The sequence below is a fragment of the Myodes glareolus genome, chromosome 14 (genome assembly GCF_982192425.1).
Source record: "Myodes glareolus chromosome 14, mMyoGla1.1, whole genome shotgun sequence".
Classification (NCBI taxonomy): Eukaryota; Metazoa; Chordata; class Mammalia; order Rodentia; family Cricetidae; genus Myodes; species Myodes glareolus.
In genome coordinates this window covers 36,378,101-36,398,405 of record NC_142039.1, presented here as the reverse complement: position 1 = coordinate 36,398,405, position 20,305 = coordinate 36,378,101, and the positions used below count along the sequence as shown (strand labels likewise).

The following is a 20,305-nucleotide window of genomic DNA, read 5'->3' as shown; positions in this document are numbered from 1 at the left end:
GAGAGATAAAGAAAAAGAGAGAGCTGATAAATTATAGAGATAGAGCTGAGAGCTGATAGAGAGCTCAGTGGAATAGTCAGAAACAGGTACATGGAACCAGATAGAACTGTGCATAGCTTGAGTCTTTGTCAGGGTTCTCTAGAAGCACAGAACTCATAGGATGAATTTATATCTTTAAATGAATTCTTTAGATTGCTTAGATGTTGTAGTCTGAGTAATCCAACAATACCGTCATTGCCCTGAGAGCCAGTAACTGTTCAGCTACGAGACCGGATGTTCCAGAGCCCCCATCAGGTACTGATAACCTGGAGAAGTACTGGAGATGATGGGAGGCTAGAAGCTCCGTTCTAATATCAGCAAAGGATGGTGGTGGCAGCAACAGCAGAAGTGTAAACAAACGTGGCAACCAGGTAGACAATTTCACCAGTAAGACTCAAAGACAAGCATGCAAAAACCTTTCTCCCTGAGAGCTTCCTGTAGGGGCTGCAGTCAGGATTGATATGAGAAGGTTCAGTGGTATTACTAAAATAATCCCTCAGAGGCACGCCCAGAAGCTAATCTATGGAGTTCATTCTCCACAGGTGTTCTGAGAGGCTTTTCCTTGATCCTGCCAAGGTGACAATATTAACCTTCCAAACCTTATTGTTGGTTTCATATCTCTGGTCCATCCTTTCATGTCTCTGGTGCTTCCGACATCTGTTGACAGAACCCTTTGCTTCTAATTGACACTTTGTTCTCCATATTCAGATTCTGATAAAGTATCTTGGTTCTACAAGACTCTTCCTGTCAGGTCCTGTCCTACAATTCTGTGTCCCTGTCCTGAAAACAGCTGAAAAGATGTATAGGAACAGGGAAGTTGCTATCTGGTAGCTTCATCTCACAAAAAAACTCAGGCCCATCACTAGAGGGCATGCCTAACCTCCAGCCCAGGATAGTTATGAATACCCAACGATTTCTCAAATAATTAGGAAACAACCTTCCTTAAGACCCAGCAATACCACTTTTGGCTATATACCCAAAGGATGCTCAATCGTATCACAAGGACCTGTGCCTAACTATGTTTATAGCAGCATTGTTTGTAATAGCCAGAATCTGGAAACAACCTAAATGTCCCTTGACCGACGAATGAATAAGGAAAATGTGGTACATTTACACAATGGAGTACTACACAGCAGAAAAAAAATAATACCTTGAAATTTACAGGAAAATGGATGGAGCTAGAAAACATCATATTGAGTGAGGTAACCTAGATCCAGAAAGACAATTATCATATATACTCACTTATAAGTGGTTTTAATATATATATATATATATATATATATATATATATATATTTTTTTTTAAAAAAAAGCCTACAAATCACAACAAATCTCTCTTCAACAATCCCAAGGTCCTGGCTTTTCCCGTTTATAATACAACTCTTTGGGGGCATTCCAGGAACCAAAACTAACTAGTTAATTCCATGTCTGTTAATATCAACATGTCCATGACGAACAGGTCACACTGCCACCAGTGTGGCATCACATGGGAAATATCCACCCTCAGCCAGGAACCTGGCTTTAGAAAGTAGTCTTGGAAGAGGCGTGGCTGACATAGAACACCAAATCCATACGTGAAACTACCAGGGTGGCTTGTGGTTTTGCTCGCCAAACTTATCTCAACAATCAAGGGAGTAGCTTGCTGCTTTATCAAAGACAATCACTGATTCTGTGACAATCCAGCCCACACTATGGTACCTCTCCAAATGGCACTTTTATGTGTTAGGCTGGAGGTTTCGGGACAAAAGATCCCCCCACCCCCATTTCCAGCCAGGAGTCAGTGCTTGCAGAAGTCTGCAAACTGGACAAAGAGATTCCTGCCAAAAGCCCATGCTTACAGAAGCCTATGCAAAACACAAAATCGTGGACAAAGTGGACACTTAGTTCCAGATTCCAAAGTAACCACTGGGCTCAGGACCTCAGGACACAGCTACTGGACCCCTAAGCCAGGCAATGCTCTAATACCTTATCAAACATGTCACTCTCTACCATCCTTCTTCTACCAAAATAATAATAATGATAATAATAATAATAATAATAATAATAATAATGATAATTACCAAAAAACCTAACCCAGTTCAACCATGACTTCATGGCCCTCGCCTGAGAGCAATTAATCCCTAGATAAACCTGCCTCCCACTTTTTAATTCATCTCTACTGGATTTATTGTAGTGGCAGAGAAGACATTCACTATGGTCTAGCTCTTTCCTTCATTTATTTGATAATTTCTTGAGCTTAAGTTTATTCTTTGTATTCCTTTCATTTCTGTATCTGTGATAAACACCAAGACCACGAGCAACTTGAGAAGGAAAGGGTTTTAGTTTACACTTATGACCACAGTCCATCATGGAGGAAAGTCAAGGTAGGAACCAGGGAAGAAGCTGCTTACTTGTTTGCTCTCCATGGCTTACTCAGTTTGCCTTCTTTTAGCACCCAAAACCACCTGCCAAGAGCAGGTACCTCCTGCAGTGATCTGGATCCTTCCACAGTAATTATTAATCAAGAAAACGCCCCCACGGGCGGGCCGTAGGGTTCCCTTGTGACAAAACTAGCACACCTTTGCAAAAATTACTTCCCTGAATTCTAGTAGTCAGTATTCTGGAAGGGCAGATTAAAACTACTCTGAGATTCTCTCACCTCAGTCAGAATGGCTGTCATAAAAAACATCAAATACAAATCTGGCATGGATGTACAGAAGGAGAAACCCTTATACGCGGGTAGTAGAAGTGTGAACTTTGAGAACCAGTCTGAGGTTCCTCTGTGAGCTAGAAGTACTATATGTCTTAGGGTATATGCTTCTGGGCACACACCCTAAGGAATCTGTAGCCGACACTTTTGTAAGACACTTCTGCTTCCATATTCATTGAATCTCTATTCACAATAGCTAGAAAATGGAATCAACTCAGATTTCCATTAACAAATAAGCAGATAAGGAAAATGTACAAATATATAATGTTTTGTATTTTATTCATCTATAAAGAAAAAATGAAATTATAAAATTTTCAAGAAATGAATAGAACTGAAAATATAAATATATTGATCTAAGTAAACCCACTCAGAAAGAGAAGTATAATGTGTTTTCTGTGATGTGCAGACTCTAGCTCTGACTCTTTAATGTATGTACGTCCCTCAGAGGCCCTTGGGATCTAAAGAAACTAAAAGGGGGACAGTTGAGGAGGGTTTGGTTTAAGACAATACAGTACCACATTGAAGGAGAGTGGGATTCAGCAGATGGGCGTGTTTTCATTTCTCCAGGATCTCATGGACTCTTTAAAATGCAGATACAATCAGCTCAAGTTCTGAAACTGAAGCTTCAATAAGCTGAATCTATAATAAATATACATAGACTTCTCCATTGCTTTTATTCTCTAGGCAAAACTGCATAACAATTAGCCACTTGCACTGGTTATAATGTCATTGTAAATAGGAGATGTAAGCACCTGGGAATTTGGGTCTCCACAGATGTCCTGGAACCAAAATAATCTTCAAGGAAACGAAGGACAGCTGTCTTCTTTCCCTTTTACTCTGGGCCTGGACCTGAGCTCCCGTGAATCTCATCCTATGCAATGCTACTGACCATCCAGGTTGTGTGGTCCCAGTTAACTGTAGGATTCACTATGGCAACGTTAAACATTCAAAATGAGAAATTGTTTTTAATATACAGTTGAAATATAGAAACTGGACAAATGGCAAAATGCAGGGTTCTTGGCTACTCCTTGGTCATATTAAATTATTTATCTGCAAAGTTTCAAGCCATTTTACCATAGCCCTCTCTTCACTCTAGGAGGTTGTGAGTTTGAGAGAATGTTGCTTTCCAATTTCACAATCTTAAGTATTAAATTTTCCAAGGTGTATTTCGTACATGTCTCTTTCACAGGTGCTTACATCTTTCGTAGCCTAAATTTCATATTTAATATTGGCCCTGTCCAGTGTATTGTAAACAGATATAGTAAATAAATACAAGAAGACCGTAAAATCTTGGCCATTTGGGGTCAGCTTTGTTCTCCAACTCAACTTTTTGCCTGCAAACACCATTTTATAGTTCAACTATGTCCTTGAACTTTCTCAGTTTACTTAATTTTTATTTTCCATGCCCATATTTCATTAGGCTTTATAATATGAGTTACTGTGGTTTTGTACTTCATATCACTGGGTAGACGGTTTAGACATTTTTTAGACTAAGGTTGTATGCTCTCATTTTCTACTTCCTTTGCACCTCCACATTGTGACCACATCTGATTTTCCATCTCCGTTTTGCTTCAGGTGCAAATCAGCTTACTGAGTGCGATAGGGTTTTGCTCAGGTTTGGGCCTTTCCAGTCAAACTGTTATTAGAGGCATATCTGAGTAATGTGTGCTCATGGACACAGAGCGCTGAAGACACATCTGGGACTCTGTCTCATTAGTAGGTTAGGGTCTGTTACACTTGTCTGCCAATACCTATCTGCCAATATCCTGAAGTCTTTCCAGTTCCTAAATGCTGATGTAGATAAATGCTTTTCTAATACAAATGAAACAACGTGGTATTGAATGCGGCCACGAAAATAAGCGCTGCTGTATGTGCCCCAGTTGGAAGAAGCCCAGAGAGACCGGGTTTGAATCAGGTAGGAGGGGAGGTGCAATTAGGTTCCAGTGTCTGAAACCGCACCATGAAAATGTCAAACCTCAGTCTTCCAGGAATCTCAGAATGTAAGGGATCTTGAGGGTCAAAATTAATTTTGAATCCTTGGTTTTCTATCAAACATGATTTTGTGTATTAATAAGTGCCAGAGAAAATAACAAAATAGGCCTTCCTCTTAAAGTTTTGGTAATGAGGACAATGCCAGGGTAATCGATGAGTCACCTAGACCTTGAGAGTCACACACAAGCCCCAGGGTAGCCTGGGTGCCCTTAAAAAGCAGGATTCAGAAGAGACCTGGAGTGATTCAATGACCCAGGCAAGACTTTTGTCAAACTGGCCATTATGGCTCTCCTTGTGGCACCTGAGATCCGGGAACTTGCATTTGGTGACCCATGGAATACTGTTAACTCCCCAGAGGGTCTGTATTGCCCTCCTTGAGTAAACCTGGATTATTATCTGAAATCTAAGTTATGCCAAGGCTGATTGTGAGCACTCCCCCCTCTCCACCATGTCCCTGAAAATTTAGGTGACTTGGAATTTCCTTGACTCTTAGTTTCATTCTGTCTCGAATTTTCCTGCAAAGAGGTTGTTTGAGTCATGTGTTTCTCCAGCTAGAGATTCCCTCTCTTTCTTCATGTCCTTCTCCCAAACCTTTTTTTTTTTTTATGTAGGTAAGGCGTGGCCCTTACCTCTCAGGCCACAGAACTCTTCTGATCTGACTCTGTCAGGTTTACACCATCCATCACTCAATCAGTTAACAATTATGAATCCAGCTTATACTCCGTCCAGGATTCTGTAATAATTGTACCAAATAGTACCTTTTTTATGAATTGATATTATTTCCTCAAAGACACTATAAGCTTCTAGAAAATAGGACTCTATCTCCTTAAATCGTACATCTTGTCTGGCACCCTGCCAGTATCTAGGTGGCATTTAATGTCTCTTCTAAAATGATTCTTTACAAAAGTAGCCTTTAGTTAACTTCCTTGTTGGGTACCTTCAAAATATGGCTCAGGATCCATGTATTTTCAGGTATATCTACTGTATGAAGGTATGTACATTGTATGGTATTTCATATTACTTATATTTCTAGATTTAAAGACTGAGATTGCCCTGTGCCTAATGGGTGCCTGAGAGACAAACGTTGCTAGCTTGGTACAGAGACAGCTTTCCACACACACACAACTTAAGAAAACCCTAAAGCATTAATTTATTCTCTTAACTCTTTGAGATGCTAATGTACCTAGCCAATTCACAGCCACCAGCCACAATCCCTTCTGTTTAAGAGCTTTGTCTGATCAGCAAGCAAAAAAATAATTAAATCATCCAGGGTTCTTTTACTCTGAAAACCTGAGACGTCTGTGCTCTCTTTAAAGCAGAACACGCATTGAAACCAGGATGTCTGAGAAAATTGGCGGAGGTCTGAAGTAGCAAGTGAAAATGATGCCACTAATGGCGTTGATGATGGGTGGAAAGGAGATTACTAACAATTTAGTGTTCTGTTCTTAACTCCAGTCAAGCATTTACCAAAAGAATTAAACGGGTTGAACTTTGAAAATCTAAATCAAATCTTGAAAGCATGAGTATGTTTTGCAGGTGGAAAAGAAGGGAAAGAGGGAGAAAGTGCTTCAAAACTGTCTCCATTCCTGGTGCACCTCCTTAATGCAGTGCTTTTAAAGCGCTGCTCAGAGCTTTAAGAATATCTGCTGTGCTCCATCCTGGTCTGAAACTGTAAGATTTTCATAAGAAATGACTTTGTTTCATCCAGAGTCCCACAGTCCTCTGTCGTGCCAAGGAGCTTCAAGGAGAGTGGCCAACGTTCTGTAAAAGGGACCTTGGTCATTATGCACAAGACAAGAGATCAAGACTCATGTATCTGTCCTGTTCGTTTCACGCCATCCTTCCTGTCTTCCCTGCAGCTACCTCATCCTTGAACTCCCAACTGCAACAGCTCCAGCAGCTCCAGCTTCAGCAGCAGCAGCAGCAGCAGCAGCAACAGCAACAACTGCCTCCTCCACCACCAACCAGCCAGCACCCACAGCCAGCCTCACAGTCTCAACAGCCACAATCCCAGCCCACCCCGCCCCACCAGCCACCACCTGCCTCACAGCAGCCCCCGGCTCCCCCAGCTCAGCTGCCGCAGGCTCCTCAGTCTCAACAGCACCAGTCCCACTCCCACCCCCAGAGCCAGAATCAGTCATCTCCAAACCAACAGAGCTCAAGTCCCCCTCAGAAACCCAGCGCATCTCCAGGACATAGCCTTCCGTCACCGCTCACGCCGCCCAACCCTCTACAGGTATGCTTTCCATCCTTCTCAGGAAGAGGGACTTCCCCATGGTGTGGTAAAGTCCCCAAAGGCGGAAGGCCAGCAAGACAGAGCATCCCGTTCCGCGGTGTCCAATTCAAATTGATCTCCTAGACTTAGGGAAGAGAAAGCAAATGGCAGGCAGCTGGGGATGCATGTGAACGAAACAAATAGAAGTCCATTGACGCTGCCCTCCGAAGGATAAATGTTATGTCTTTCTTTCGGTGCGAGGACAGCGGTGTAAGTGCACTTGTAGCCTGTAATAACTCCATTTTATGATACTTTTTGAAGGCTGCAAAGATAGCATCCAATTAAAATTATTACTAGCACAGTTTTGTAGCCCCGTGGAGAACTGCATCTCCTGTCCACGAGGCTTGCTGGTTATTTCTCTATATTATGAATACAACAATGTCTTCCCTTCACTACTTTCTGCTCTTTTGTTTTTATTTTTCTAAATACTCTCTGGGGTTAGGAGGGCAAAGAAATTTAGCCCCAGTCTTATGTCCCAGATTCCAGCCATTACTCCACAGACTAACAAGTACTCTAAATTTATGCCCAGGGCCTCAACAAATCTGCATCTTGATACAAGATAAAGCAGCTGTGAATTTACTTTATTACTGTGAAACTGAAGAAATAAAAAATCGATACTTTAGGTTAATCATAAATGCTTATCTTTAATCCACTATCATTGAAGAGGAATGAAGAGGAACATTCTGGAATAGATAACTTTAACTTTAGAAAGGCATTCTTTAGAACAGATTAGCTTCCAAACAGAATGACCAGGATGCCAAGGCAGGAGGTATCGGTTACCTGTTTTTCAACTTACTTGAGACACTTTTTCCATGAGATTCCAAATGACTCAGGGTATTCCCAGGTGTGATGACAAGCAAGTGAACAGATTAGGCATTCACTTCAAGGCCAATTGGCCCTCCCACCTTCTCTAGAGGTGAGCCTTGATCCAGTCTCCTCAATCCAAGGATGACACCAGCAATGGCATTTATGGGTGTTAAACAGGAAAACAAACAAAATCACACAGATCAGCACACAGCCTAAATGCAAGTAGATTAGGAATTTAGCAACTTGGAACTGATTTTATTTGATGACCCATTGCTTTGTCTCTTTGAACTTGCTCTCTTGGAGTGGTTCCAAGTTTATCCGGAAATCCAAACACTGACTGAGGAATGATTGTGATTTCCTGATTAAAGGTGGCTAAAGGTGACTTTCACCACGAGCCCATTCCTAAGTCAGGGCTAAGGTGTATTTTTTTCACAAATATTACAAGGGCAAGACAACCTAACAATTTTGACATGATATTGAAATGAGCTCAAGCTAGAAGTGTCTTCCTGGAACCCCTGATGTCTGATGGGAGGGGAGACATAGCCAAATGCACACATGCCCTGTTCAAGCAGCCCCAGTGTCAGCCGTTGAAATGTGTCTCTGCCATCCCAGAAACAGTTTAATGCTTTTTAAGAACAGTTCGCTAGGCAGTGGTGGCACACACCCTTAATCCCAGCACTCGGGAGGCAGAGGCAGGCATATCCCTGTGAGTTCGAAACCAGCCTGGTCTACAAGAGCTAATTCCAGAATAGGCTCCAAAGCTACAGAGAAACCCTGTCTCAAAAAACCAAAAAGAAAGACAAGAAAGAACAAACAGTTAAACACAGTTAAAGTAGACGGAACTAGACACCAAACGAATCGGTGACTTTTACACACTATAGCACACTACCTGATAGAAACAATGTGTTTTAATTTGACTCCCAGTGTTGGAGAGTTGCAGTCCATAATAGCAGAGAGGGCGTGGGGAGCAACTCAGTCTGTAGGCACAGTGGATGGCAGAGCCTGTTCACAACTGTAAACCAAGAAGTACAGACCAAAGCAGGAACCAGGGACTGCCTCTAAATGACTCATCCCCAGGGATGGATTTCTGCCAGCCACGCCCACCTAGAGGTTCTACCGCCTCCCCCAAATAACCCCACCAGCTAGGAGTAAGTTTCAAACAAGAACCTGTGGGAGATGTTCAGCTCCAAACAGCGACAAGATGCAATGAAACATTTCTACACTGCTCCCACCGAGACACAAACTAGGTTACATCACCAAAGAAAAAGTCATCCTGCCTTAAGAGAAGGTATGACTTACACCTGCCCAAATTGCTGATTATAAGCCAGAGTTATTTCCCATTTAGTAAAAGCCAGCTTGGAGCTGTGTAGTCGCCAATCTTCGCAGAACACTGACAACCTCTGAGGAGCTCTAAGTCGGCTCCCAGCTGCCGTGGAAATCCCGGGCTGTTTAGTTTTGCTTCACTTTTCAGCCAAGGGATGCTCAAAGTCACGTTTTTGTCCCCTTAGAGTCTTTATAAAATATTCTCATTTTCTTGTCAGGATTTTTGCTTCTAAACTTAATCAATATATTTATGATATTTAAGTGGACCTGAATGAGTGACCACTAAAGAAATGCCTTGTTGAAAGTTTAAAACCATTTCTGAGTAGATACAGAGTTAAACTTGAAGAAGTCTCTGTCAACAAGTCGTAAAAATCTGATGTCAGGCATGTGTAAAGAAAGGGAGAGTTTCATAGTCTAAACTTTTTCCCCCAACACTCGCTGTAGGGCTTTTGAGTTTGTGGATCATGAAAGGTCTGAACTCTTAAAAAAGAAAACTACTCTAAAGTCACCATGCAGACATTTAATTCTCAGAGGTAATGATCTTTATGAAATAGAATAAAATGTATGATCTGAAAATTATTCAGGGAATATAAAGATCAACTAAATTTGTATGTGACAAGTTGCATTTTTATGATTCTTTGTTTTGGTCTGGACTTTTTCTTCCTACATTATGCAAACTCCATCTGAGAAAGAGCATTTTAAAATGTGCAGCATAAATTATGAGGGAAAGCCAGGGCATCAGAAAACCCTTTTTATTTTCTATTTGGTTCAAAACCATTTTGAAGTATAACAATTATTTCTCAAGCTGTATAGATACTGTGATGTTTTCAGGAAAAAAAAAAGTCCTAAATGAACGCAGGTTGTGAAGACAAATTGGGGTGAGGTCATTTTTCAAGATGGAGAGAACAAAGTTAGCAATGCTGGCAGGTAGCAACACCTAGACAAAAAGTCTCCAAATAGCTCCTGTCAGGGTTTTCTATAAAATTGCAGTATAATTTGATTTCACTTTTTCACCCAATTCCATGAAATGGATTGCATTTACAAAACCAGATTGTTGTTTCGAGGCAGACAAGACTCTAAAGCGTTACCCCTCCAGAAAAGCCTGGGTAAGAGAGGAACTTTGTTCATTCGCTTTGATCATCTGGGGCCAGGGGAGGGTGGGTCTAGAGTGGACAGCAGAAGCTGAGCCCTACAGGGCTGTGTTCTCCACGGAGACTCAGAGCCTGCTCACTCGGGACTTCCTTCGGTCCCAGGAGGCTGAGGAGAGAGGTTCTAAATCTAATGAGAATTCACCAAGGCCAGTTGGACTGGGACTGAATGAGGATGTGATCCAACCAGATTCTCTGAATGTGGCTGGCCCCGAGTCTTTCTGAAAAGCCATTGACAATGACACTGGGACTTGTTTCCTCTGCATATACTGGAGTTTGGGGATCCAGTCTGTTTGGATACTCACTTTCCTGGACCTGGAGGGAGGGAAGAGGAACTTGAACTTCCCACAGGGCAGGAAACCCTGACTGCTCTTAGGGATGGAGAGGGGGGAGGAGGAGAAGGAGTGGGGGGAGTGGGAGGGTGTTGGGAGGAGGGGCGGAAATGGAAACTTTTATAATTTAATAAAATTACTTTCTCATAAAAAAAATAAAATAAAATAAAAATGAACTAGAAAAAAAAAAGAGCGAAGGGGAATTGCACAGATCCGCAGGAGCCAGGCAGTCAGGGCTCACAGGCAGGTGAGGGCAAAATGCAAAATGAGCTTATGTAGAGTTCATGGGACAGAGAAGTGCAGCGAGAACTGAAGTTAGTCCTTGGATTCAGGGGTGCTTCTCAGTCCATGCCCCTTCATCTTGCTGTAGCTCATCTGCATCAGAATAGGCAATGCTCTGAAACAATGACATAGAAGAAAACTTTTAAATTGGGAGGACTTCTCCACATTGGTCAGTGTGGCAGAGGGCCTGTGAGCATGAGAGTGGTGAGGCCCTCCTGTCCAGCCCTTGGAGACTGCTTTTCCTGGGATGCCCTTCAGAATTTTCCATGCACTGGACACATCACAGGAATTTTGCTGATGTCCTAATGAGCAGAAAGATCTGACAGGGACTGACTGGAGCCCACTGTGGCATATTGGAAGGTTGGTGGCTTCTTTCTCATCCAAAGTCACTCGCGGCTTTTGTCAGATGATTCTAACTCCCTGAATGTCGTTTTCCTCATCTGCCATTTCTAAGAATCTTTTCCGGCCTCTGCACGCATGATCCAAATGTTGGTAGAAGTCTAAGACTTTAGTGGCTGCTGCAAACCTTATTTTCAGATTTTTCCGCGTATTCTTCAAGGTCAGGTGAATTTCTTCCCACTCAGCTGGATGGCAAAGTGGAGGAGAGTGGAAGACACGCGTAAGTGGGATAATGACAGCAGAAGAAGGCTTTAGCTTAGCCAGAGAGCACAAATTAAACTCCAGTTTGTATCCTCAGAGAGTCGCGGCTCTGCGCTCTCAGCCCAGATTGTTTTGCCACACCTGTGCATTAGAGAAGCTTAAGGAACGAAACGCTGCATTTAACCCCGGCCTTCTGCGAACCATCTTGCATGGCAGGAAGCAGGATAATCTTTCCCTTTTCTTGTTGTCCTGCACATTTTAATAAACCACAGAGGGGCAGAGAGGGAGATGAAACAGGAGCAAAAAAAAAAAAAAAAAAAAAAAAGAAAAGAAAAGAAAATCTATGCTTGTATGAGGGGCCTGATCACCTCCTCAGGCTCAGAAGACGGTATACATGTGAGCATTTGCTGATGTGCAGGGCTAGTAACAGCTCAGTAAAGAAGCTTGATCAGAATCCCACCTTGGTTACACAGGGGCATGACCTTCTGACCTTCTTGACAATAGTTTCCCACTGGCCCACTCTGCATACACTCGGTGTATATGTGTAGTAAGGAAGGGTGATGTCATACCCCTTTTTGAAACAGAAAGTCAAAATCATGAGAAGTAGTTCTTTTCATTATTTTTAAAGCAAGTTTTCTTCAACAATGAGCCCACCTCCTCACCATTAAAAGGGCCAAACTCCCTTTCCCTTCAGCAATTAGTATTGATCAGTTTAGCACAAGGCTCCTGGCTATAGGATTTCTCATTCGTAAAATTAAACTCTTCTGAGGCCCTTTCAGTTCCTTTTGAGTTTTACATTAGAAATCAGTGACACTGTGTGGTGTTGGTGCCCTGCATGTGTACAATAGTATACAATCTCCTTCGACCGTGATCGGTTCTGATAGGACAGATATCTCTGCGGTCACACAGGCAGAGACACTTGCGGAAGTGAGACTAAGGTAAGACAATGTGGTTCTCATCTCAGATGCAGAATTTAGGAGCACCCCCAAAGCGCACTGGTTGAAAAAGATAATAGTCTCATGCAGTGTTTTAAAATTTCAAATCGCAAACATCCACCATCAGTAAGATTTCAGGCTTTAAGCTCAAAAGCCAGGCTGAGTTGTAGTCCATTCTAAAGCACAAGGGGAAATCCAAGGGATAATGATGTGCTGGCCTGAACTTGAGACTTCCATTTTCAGGGTTAAAATGCTGCATTAGGTTGCTTTGCATCTTGACCCTTAATGCAGCACCCAGGGCTTCCTCACTCATGCCTCCTCCACCTGTTGCTACCAGATGTGTTAAGGATGTGGTTAGCAGGCATTCTCCACAGCCAGAGGCATCCCATCTGTTGGAGGTTTCAGTATGCCTTACTTTCTAGATGTACTGGGAAATGCACAAACTGTGCAGAGCCCGGAAACAAAGGCATGTTGACTAATAGATTAGGAAAGGATAGGGCCTTGTAAATCCATCTTCCTCTTTGCACATGACTAATAAAGCAATCTTTTTTATTTTAACTGAAATATTAGGACAATCAGATAGCTCTTCTGGTTGACCGATTTTCCTTAACTGTTTTAGGATTTCCTGAAATCAAGTAAAGTTGCTAAGCAAGATAGCACTGTCACCATGCAGCCAACACCCTCCCACAGCAGTCCAATCACAAGGACCTTGGCATGGGCTAGGAAATATTTCCTCTTGGCCTAAAGATCCAAAGAAAACTTGATTATCATGGATGAGAAAATCCAACCGAACTCAGAGATTTACTGCGAAAATTAGATATAGCACACTAATAGGGATGTTTTGTGTGCTATCAGTTTGCCAAGCAAGCCTTCATTAGCCTAAAGTTGTAAAAGAGTAATACTTTTTCAGTTCACATCACCATCCCGAAGATTGAGGCCTTTACTCATGATTTGGCCATTCAGCAAGAGGCCTGGTGGGAAACAGGAATCCCTTTGCCCAGCTGTATTAAGCACTGAATAAAATAAGCAAAATATATTTACTCATATACTCTGCAAAGGACCATTTTTCCTTTTATGAAAGAAAGAAAATCTCCTTTAACAAAACCCTCAGTTCAACATTACTGACATTTCAAAGAATTTATTACAAGCATTTGAGATCCGGGAGGAACAACAAAGTTTATATTGCTTTGAGAGTGGCAGGGGAAAAAATTAGTTTACCAAGAATATACTTATACAATGCAGTGATTCTTTGTCATTGTTTGGATTTACCATTCCACCGTACTCTGTGTCGATTAGTCAGATCGTGGGGAAGGGATTTAACAAAGCAGGCAGCGTGGCCTCACCACTCACTGTGAAAGCTCACATCAAATAGTGAGAGACGGAAAGTGTGTACAAGGTAGCGGTGGTGGAAATTATTGCAGCATTTAAATGTGGTAAGTCCTAAGTTGTCAAATAAAACAGACCCATTGTGATCATGGCAATGGGGGCAGATCCATGAGCTCAGCATGGAGCCTGGCACCACACACACCTTCTAGTTTCAGCGTTGTCTGTTGACAGGAGCTGGTGAACCAATCCCAAAATAAGTGCAGAATGGTCTGAAACCCTTTTACCTCCGTATTCATAGATGTATCATTTGGCTGACGCTTTTCTCTGAACAAGCAAAACTTACATTTATGTGAACTCAATATAATATTCTAGTACTTTAACACTGTGTTATTCTTTATGTCTTAGCCTCATTTCCCACAAGTTTGAAGTAAATTTTCCATGGGCTTTTAAATTGACTCCCAAATCATAGACTTGCAAGTGAATATTCTCTAGGTTGTAAAAACTAAAGTACTTTTACCAGTCTCTGCAAACATTTGGTAAGCACAAATGGTGTGCATTGCAGCCTTGAGAGGATCTGCAGATCAGACTTGGTGGCACCTTAGAAAGTGTCTTTTCGAAGCAGACGCTGCTAGGATCAAATGCTACCTTGAGGAACACCCGGGTCAAGTCAGCACATCCAGCTGAGCCTCAGTTTCCTCTGTGACTGGAGAGTGGAGCTGGGGATGAAATGTAATGGCTTATGGGAGAGCTATTGATATGGTTCCAGAGGATAGAGCTAGGGCCCAGTGGTGACTATCATTCATTGACTGTAGCTATTCTAACCTGGAAAGGTAATAAGACCAACAGATGCACTTGGACAAACGCAAACAATCTTGGGCTTGCATGTATTCACAGTGTTTACACCTAAGCCTTATCTTGTGACCCTGAGTCACCTCTGAAGGGGACGTTTAACAAAGGCTGTTGAGAATCTCCAAGGGGTGCAAGCCAGAAAGAAAGTAGATCCTTGCATTTAATCCTGATGTTCATTAACCAGCTCAGTTTAAAGACCTAAACCTGCAAAATCTCATTTTTTACCATCAATATTATTAAGAACCAAAATAATCTTACTTCTAACTTACCAATGTAGTTTCTAACATGTAAATAAATGGGGCCTTGTTTACTTATTGTGAGTGTGTGTGCACTCACACGCTACTCACATGCACTCACATGCTACTCACATAAGCAAACTAAAGGACATTTTTAGGGCGTTAGTTCTCTCCTTGGATTGACCTCAGGTTGCGTACTTCAATCAATGGCAAGTGCCTTCACCAACTGAGCCACCTTACCAGACCAAAGAATCTTGGCAATGTCAGCTCTTCCGCTAGTTTTTGAGACTTAGCTGTGTTTCCATTACATGAAAAGTTTATATTAGATGATGTTTTAAATCTTTCTAGACCCACATTCTATTCGTGAAATAAATAGCATGGTTTGATGGCAAGTGGAAAAATCAAACATGTACACTATAATCCATAAAATATATGTAATGTTCAAGTAATACCCCTAATATTGGACTAATATCTATAGAGTGTTTTGAAATTTACATGCGTATTTTCATATTCATTACATTATTCATGGCCTCAAGACCGGAAGCTCTAAACATTTATTAAATAAAAATTTCTGTATATCTTACAGAATTAACTCCAATTTCACATTTCTAGTGGCTGTGTCTGAATCTCGAAAAATTGAAGCAACTTCCTAAGCATCATTAAAACTGACAGAATTTGTACTCCAGTGTAGGTGTGTTTTCTACATCTGCAATGTGTATTTTGGATGTCAGTGACCTATATGTTTGTGTGTTTTCCTTCTCTTTCTCCATCTCCCACTGCTAAGACCTAAATATTGAACCTTATGAGTACAAAAGCAGAAGGGCACCCTGTTGGGTACACCATTCCCAGAGTGTCCACAGACCTAGCACAACAAAGGCAGAGTTGCCTGTTGGAGTGGCTGTCTAGTGGAAAGCACAATTCTATCCTTGGCCACTCAGTGAGTCTGTCTGTGAGGACAGAAGAATGCGCAATGGAGGGAGTGCTTATTTGACTGCTACTGTCTCTTTTGAGTCTCAGAACTAGTGGCTATGTCTGAAAACCCAGTTGGGTTCCGATTAATGCACATTCCTAGCCCAGTTCATATTGTCACAGTTTGACAGAGATGAATCCAGTACCACTTTGTTTTCTCTAACAGGAGATATTTAATAATCATTTAAAAAAGAAGAAGAAGAAGAAAAAGAAGTAAAATTAGGAATCCCTTCGTTCCTTCATTTTCTCAGCTGGACTCTTCAGAGTGGCGCTTCTGTCCTTGTATTGTATTGTGGCAATACAGGGCACTTACAGCTTGTAAAGAGAACAAAATATTTTAAGGGCTTGGATAAGAGAAGGTTGAAAAGAATCCCTCTTGCTATCCTAGGAAAGCTCTCCAGGCCATGATCTATAAGACTTAAAAGGTTAAATCTTGTTAATTAGGGGAAAATACCATTGCACTACTGCCTATGATCTTAAAAAATGATGTTCTTTGCGCACTAAGCACATGCAGTCCTCTGCATCCAAATGGACTTGCTGATCTAGGGCTGAAGCCAAGTGCACCACGGAACCAACCAGAACAGGCAGAAAGTCAATGATGGCACAAACCAAAGATGTGTTTGTTTTTTGAATTGCCTATAGTATAAGAATTACATGGACTCCATTTGAAATGTCTTTAGTGCACAGTCAATACACCATTGTGGCATCTAGTCTCTTCCATAAGTCTCTTCTTACCAGAAAAGAAGACTGGCCTATGATCAAATACAGTCTAGGCTTCTGGGACCTTATCAACTTAGCCGCTGCTATTCTCTCCAACTTGTTTAACTCAAGCTACACAGACCCATAATCTTACAGCTGCCATTTGTCCCCTGTTCTTCCTCTTTATTTTTTCAAAAGGAAATTGCCAGTCACTTTAGTTTGTCTCAGCACTGGCAGAACATTAGCAGCAATGAGCTTTTTGAATACTGATATGTAGGATCCACCTAGAGTGGTGTTTCTCAACATGTGGACTGCAAGCCCTTTGGTTCTCTTATCAGACATTCACATTAAAATTAATTATAATAGCAAAATTGCAGTTATGAAATAGCAACAAAATAACTTCATTGGGGGTCAGTACAGCATAAGGGACTGTGTTAAAGGGTCACAGCATTGGGAAGGTTGAGAACCACTGGCCTACAGGTCCTAAGTGAAGTTAAGCATCTGCAGCTCTTAAACTCCCAAGAAGCCTCCAAAATGGTGATAAGGTAAACAACCAGCCATTTCCTTAATAATAGAGTCCAAACGACCCGTTTCTAAAATGGTGAGCAAAAGCTTTGTCGGAAAGTGTTGTTACATGAGTGAGCCCTTACTGCTCTTAAGATACAGAGATCTTCATTTCGATAAAGAATGAGCCAGTGTCACTCCTACTGCCTGCCTCTCCGGAAGCCAAAGAGACTCTGTGGCTTATTATCTACGTGACCCAAACTCTACATGCAGGCTAATACACCTCTGTCTGCAGGGGGAAAGAATCTTAGTGACGTGTATTTGACACCTAGAATATTATAAGAGAAATAAACAATCCTTTTTTAATATTTATTATTCTTTTAAAGATCTGAGTGTATTAGATGTTCTTCTGTGGCTAACTGCTGAGCCTTCTAGCTAAGGGCTTCTTAAACTTTTCAGCTCACAAACCTCTTTTTAATCTGAGAAAGTATATTGGTATATGAGCTTTCTTTACAAATTAAACATTTATTTATAAAAAATTACAAAGAAATTTCTTTTGAAACAAATTTGATATATATATAATTTTACCCCTTATGATGGACAAAATAAAATTTAGACACTAATGACAAATTGCATGATCACTTTTTAATAAAGAATGAAAGTTTCTTTTATATTTAGTGTGTGTGTTGTGCATATACCACCACACACATGAGAAGGTCGGAGGACTCTTTGTAGAAGTTTTCTTCTGTCATATGGGTTCTGAGGATCAAACTCAGTTTGTCAGTCTTGACTGCAAGTATCCTTACCTACTGAATCATCTCATCAACACCAAAAAACGAGATGTTAGTCAAATACTTGATGCAGCAGGATGTAGGGCATCTTCAATGTTTTCAGAGTGGATCAATATTTTGACTTTATGATCATCATCAGTGCTGAGAATATTTACACAAATGTGATATATAAAATTGCAGAACTGCGTTTAGAGATATTTCAGAAATTGTTGAAAATTCTGTTTTAATTTCAAGTCAAAATTCATTTAATGACTGTGATGAACAATTGTGGTTGTCAGTTTCATATACCTGGCAAGAGGGAACATCAGTTTATGAACTGCTTCCGTCAGACTGTCCTGTCTATGAGATTATTTTCTTTATGCTAATTGATGTAGAAGGGTCCAGTCTGTGGTAGCCAGTAACACCCCTGAGCAGCTTATCTGGGATTGATAGAAAGCGGGCTGGACAGGAGCAGTAGGCAGTAGACAGTAAGCCAGCGAGCAGTATTTCTGTGTCTTCTCCATCAAAGGCCCTGCCTTAAATTCCTGCCTTGGCTTTCCTCAATGACAGACACAACCTGGAATGTGGAATATTGTCCTCAAGATGCTCTTGGTCATGGTATTTATCAGGACAACAAAGAGCAAACTAGAAGAGAAATTGTGCTGGAAGTAGAATTTTTGGAGTGATTGATCTGACCATGTTGATTTGAGGGAGAATTATAGGAATTAAAGGGGATGAAGAATTTTGTCTGGAAAAACCTTTGGCTGTTCAGAGCTTGATAAGGTATTGTTGTAGGAGCTTGGGGGGAAAACAAGTTGTTGAAGCCTGCCTTGTGATATGTCAGAGGGAAGCACTCTATCAGGACTGTTCCTGTGGTATATTTGAATTGAGAATGTAAGCTTATGCTACCTGGGTTGATAATGGCCTCTATAGACTCATATATTTGAATTCTTAGTCCCCAGTTCGTGGAACTGGTTGGGAAGGATTAGGAAGTATAGACTTGTTGGAGGGGGCATGTGACTGGTGTGAGCTTTGAGGTTGCAATAGCCCATGCTATTTCCAGTTAACTCTCTTTGCTTCTCTCTGCCTTGGATTTGTGGGTCAGATGTGAGCTCTTAGCTGCTGCACCAGTGTGCCTTGCCAGCCTACCTGCTGTCATGTTCCTCACTATGATGGTCATAGACTCTAACCCACCAGAACCATAAGCCCCAGTAATTAACTGCGACAATAGATAATGGTCAACTGAGGCTGGAAATTGGCTATAATTGATAAAAGATCAGTATATTAAGGTGAAAGCGCTTGTGCTTCCTGGGGACAGTGAGGGAGTGTTTTCTTAGTGTCAGTACACAAAAGCTGTAGTCCAGAAAAGGCCAAGCCTACATCTCAAGGTGGTAGGTAAATTTAACAATTTGTAAATCTCTGGAAAGATACTGATTTTGAAGGCATTAATGGCTCATGGAGAATAGCTGAGGTTCTATGGCAGTCTTGGGGTTCCTTCAGAGAAGAAGGTGAAGCTCCTGTTGCAATGGAAACTTGAGATTATTCGAGATGCCAGACTGTGGGATGACCATCAAGGATATTAGCAGGTGTGGAGTGGAACAGGTCTAAACCTCCAGAGCAAGCTGTGTATGCTATGGCTGGTAGAACTAGGGAAGTGGGGCTGCCCAAGTCCTCTGGGACCCAGAAGCCTACCTCACGAATAAGATCCAGATATCAGACACCATTAACACCGTTGGATTTACTTTTAGTTTGATTCTATTGTTTTTATGTCCTTGTCCTTGCCTTTTGAAATAAGAAATATGTAACTCATTTTTGATTTTGCAGGAGCCCACGAATAAGAGACTTGAGATATTTTAAGACACTGAACCTTTAAATGATAGAAATTTCAAAGATTGAAAGACTTTAAAGTTCTACTCTATGTCAAGTATGTCAAATTGACAGGGGTGGACTTGTGACGGCTAACCTTGGGTGTCACCTTGATACACCTGTGATAAAGGAAACTTAACTGAGGAATTTCTCCCATCACATTGTCCTATAGTCATATCTGTGGGGGCGTTTTCCTGATGGCTAATTGATGTAGGAGTGCCCAGCCCACTAGGAGTAGTGCCACCCCTGGGTGCATGGTCCTGTATTGTATAAGAAAGCTGTCTGAACAAAAGTAGGAGCTAACAAACCAAAAAAAAACTACATTCTTCCATGATTTCTCCTTCAAACTCTTTGTATCCTGCCTTACTTCCCTCAAAGATCGATTATAGCCTGGAAGTGTAAGATGAAATAAATCCTTTATAAATCCTTTTCTCCTTTCTCAGTGAAGTTTATCACAGCAACAGAGATAGAGAACTAAGACAATGTGAAAGTTAAACAATTTTAAATCTATCTCTGTATTTAGCTGTCTCTCTGTCTCTGTCTTTCTCTATCTCTCTGTCTCTGTGTGTGTGTGTGTGTGTGTTGGGGGGTTGTTGGTGCTGTGTGGGTGATATAAACACACAATGTTTGGGTCCACACTTGCACATCTGGAGACCAGAGGAAGA

The 20,305-nt window shown here is 41.4% G+C and overlaps 1 protein-coding gene across 1 annotated transcript in view; it reads left to right on the top strand.

The window, feature by feature from the left end:
• LOC125417637 (POU domain, class 6, transcription factor 2) overlaps positions 1–20,305 on the top strand; it is a 370,123-nt gene that overhangs the window by 244,168 nt on the left and 105,650 nt on the right. The window contains exon 4 of the mRNA XM_087896666.1: positions 6,579–6,955. Coding sequence (XP_087752792.1) covers positions 6,579–6,955 — 377 coding nt within the window. The remainder of the gene's footprint in view (positions 1–6,578; positions 6,956–20,305) is intronic.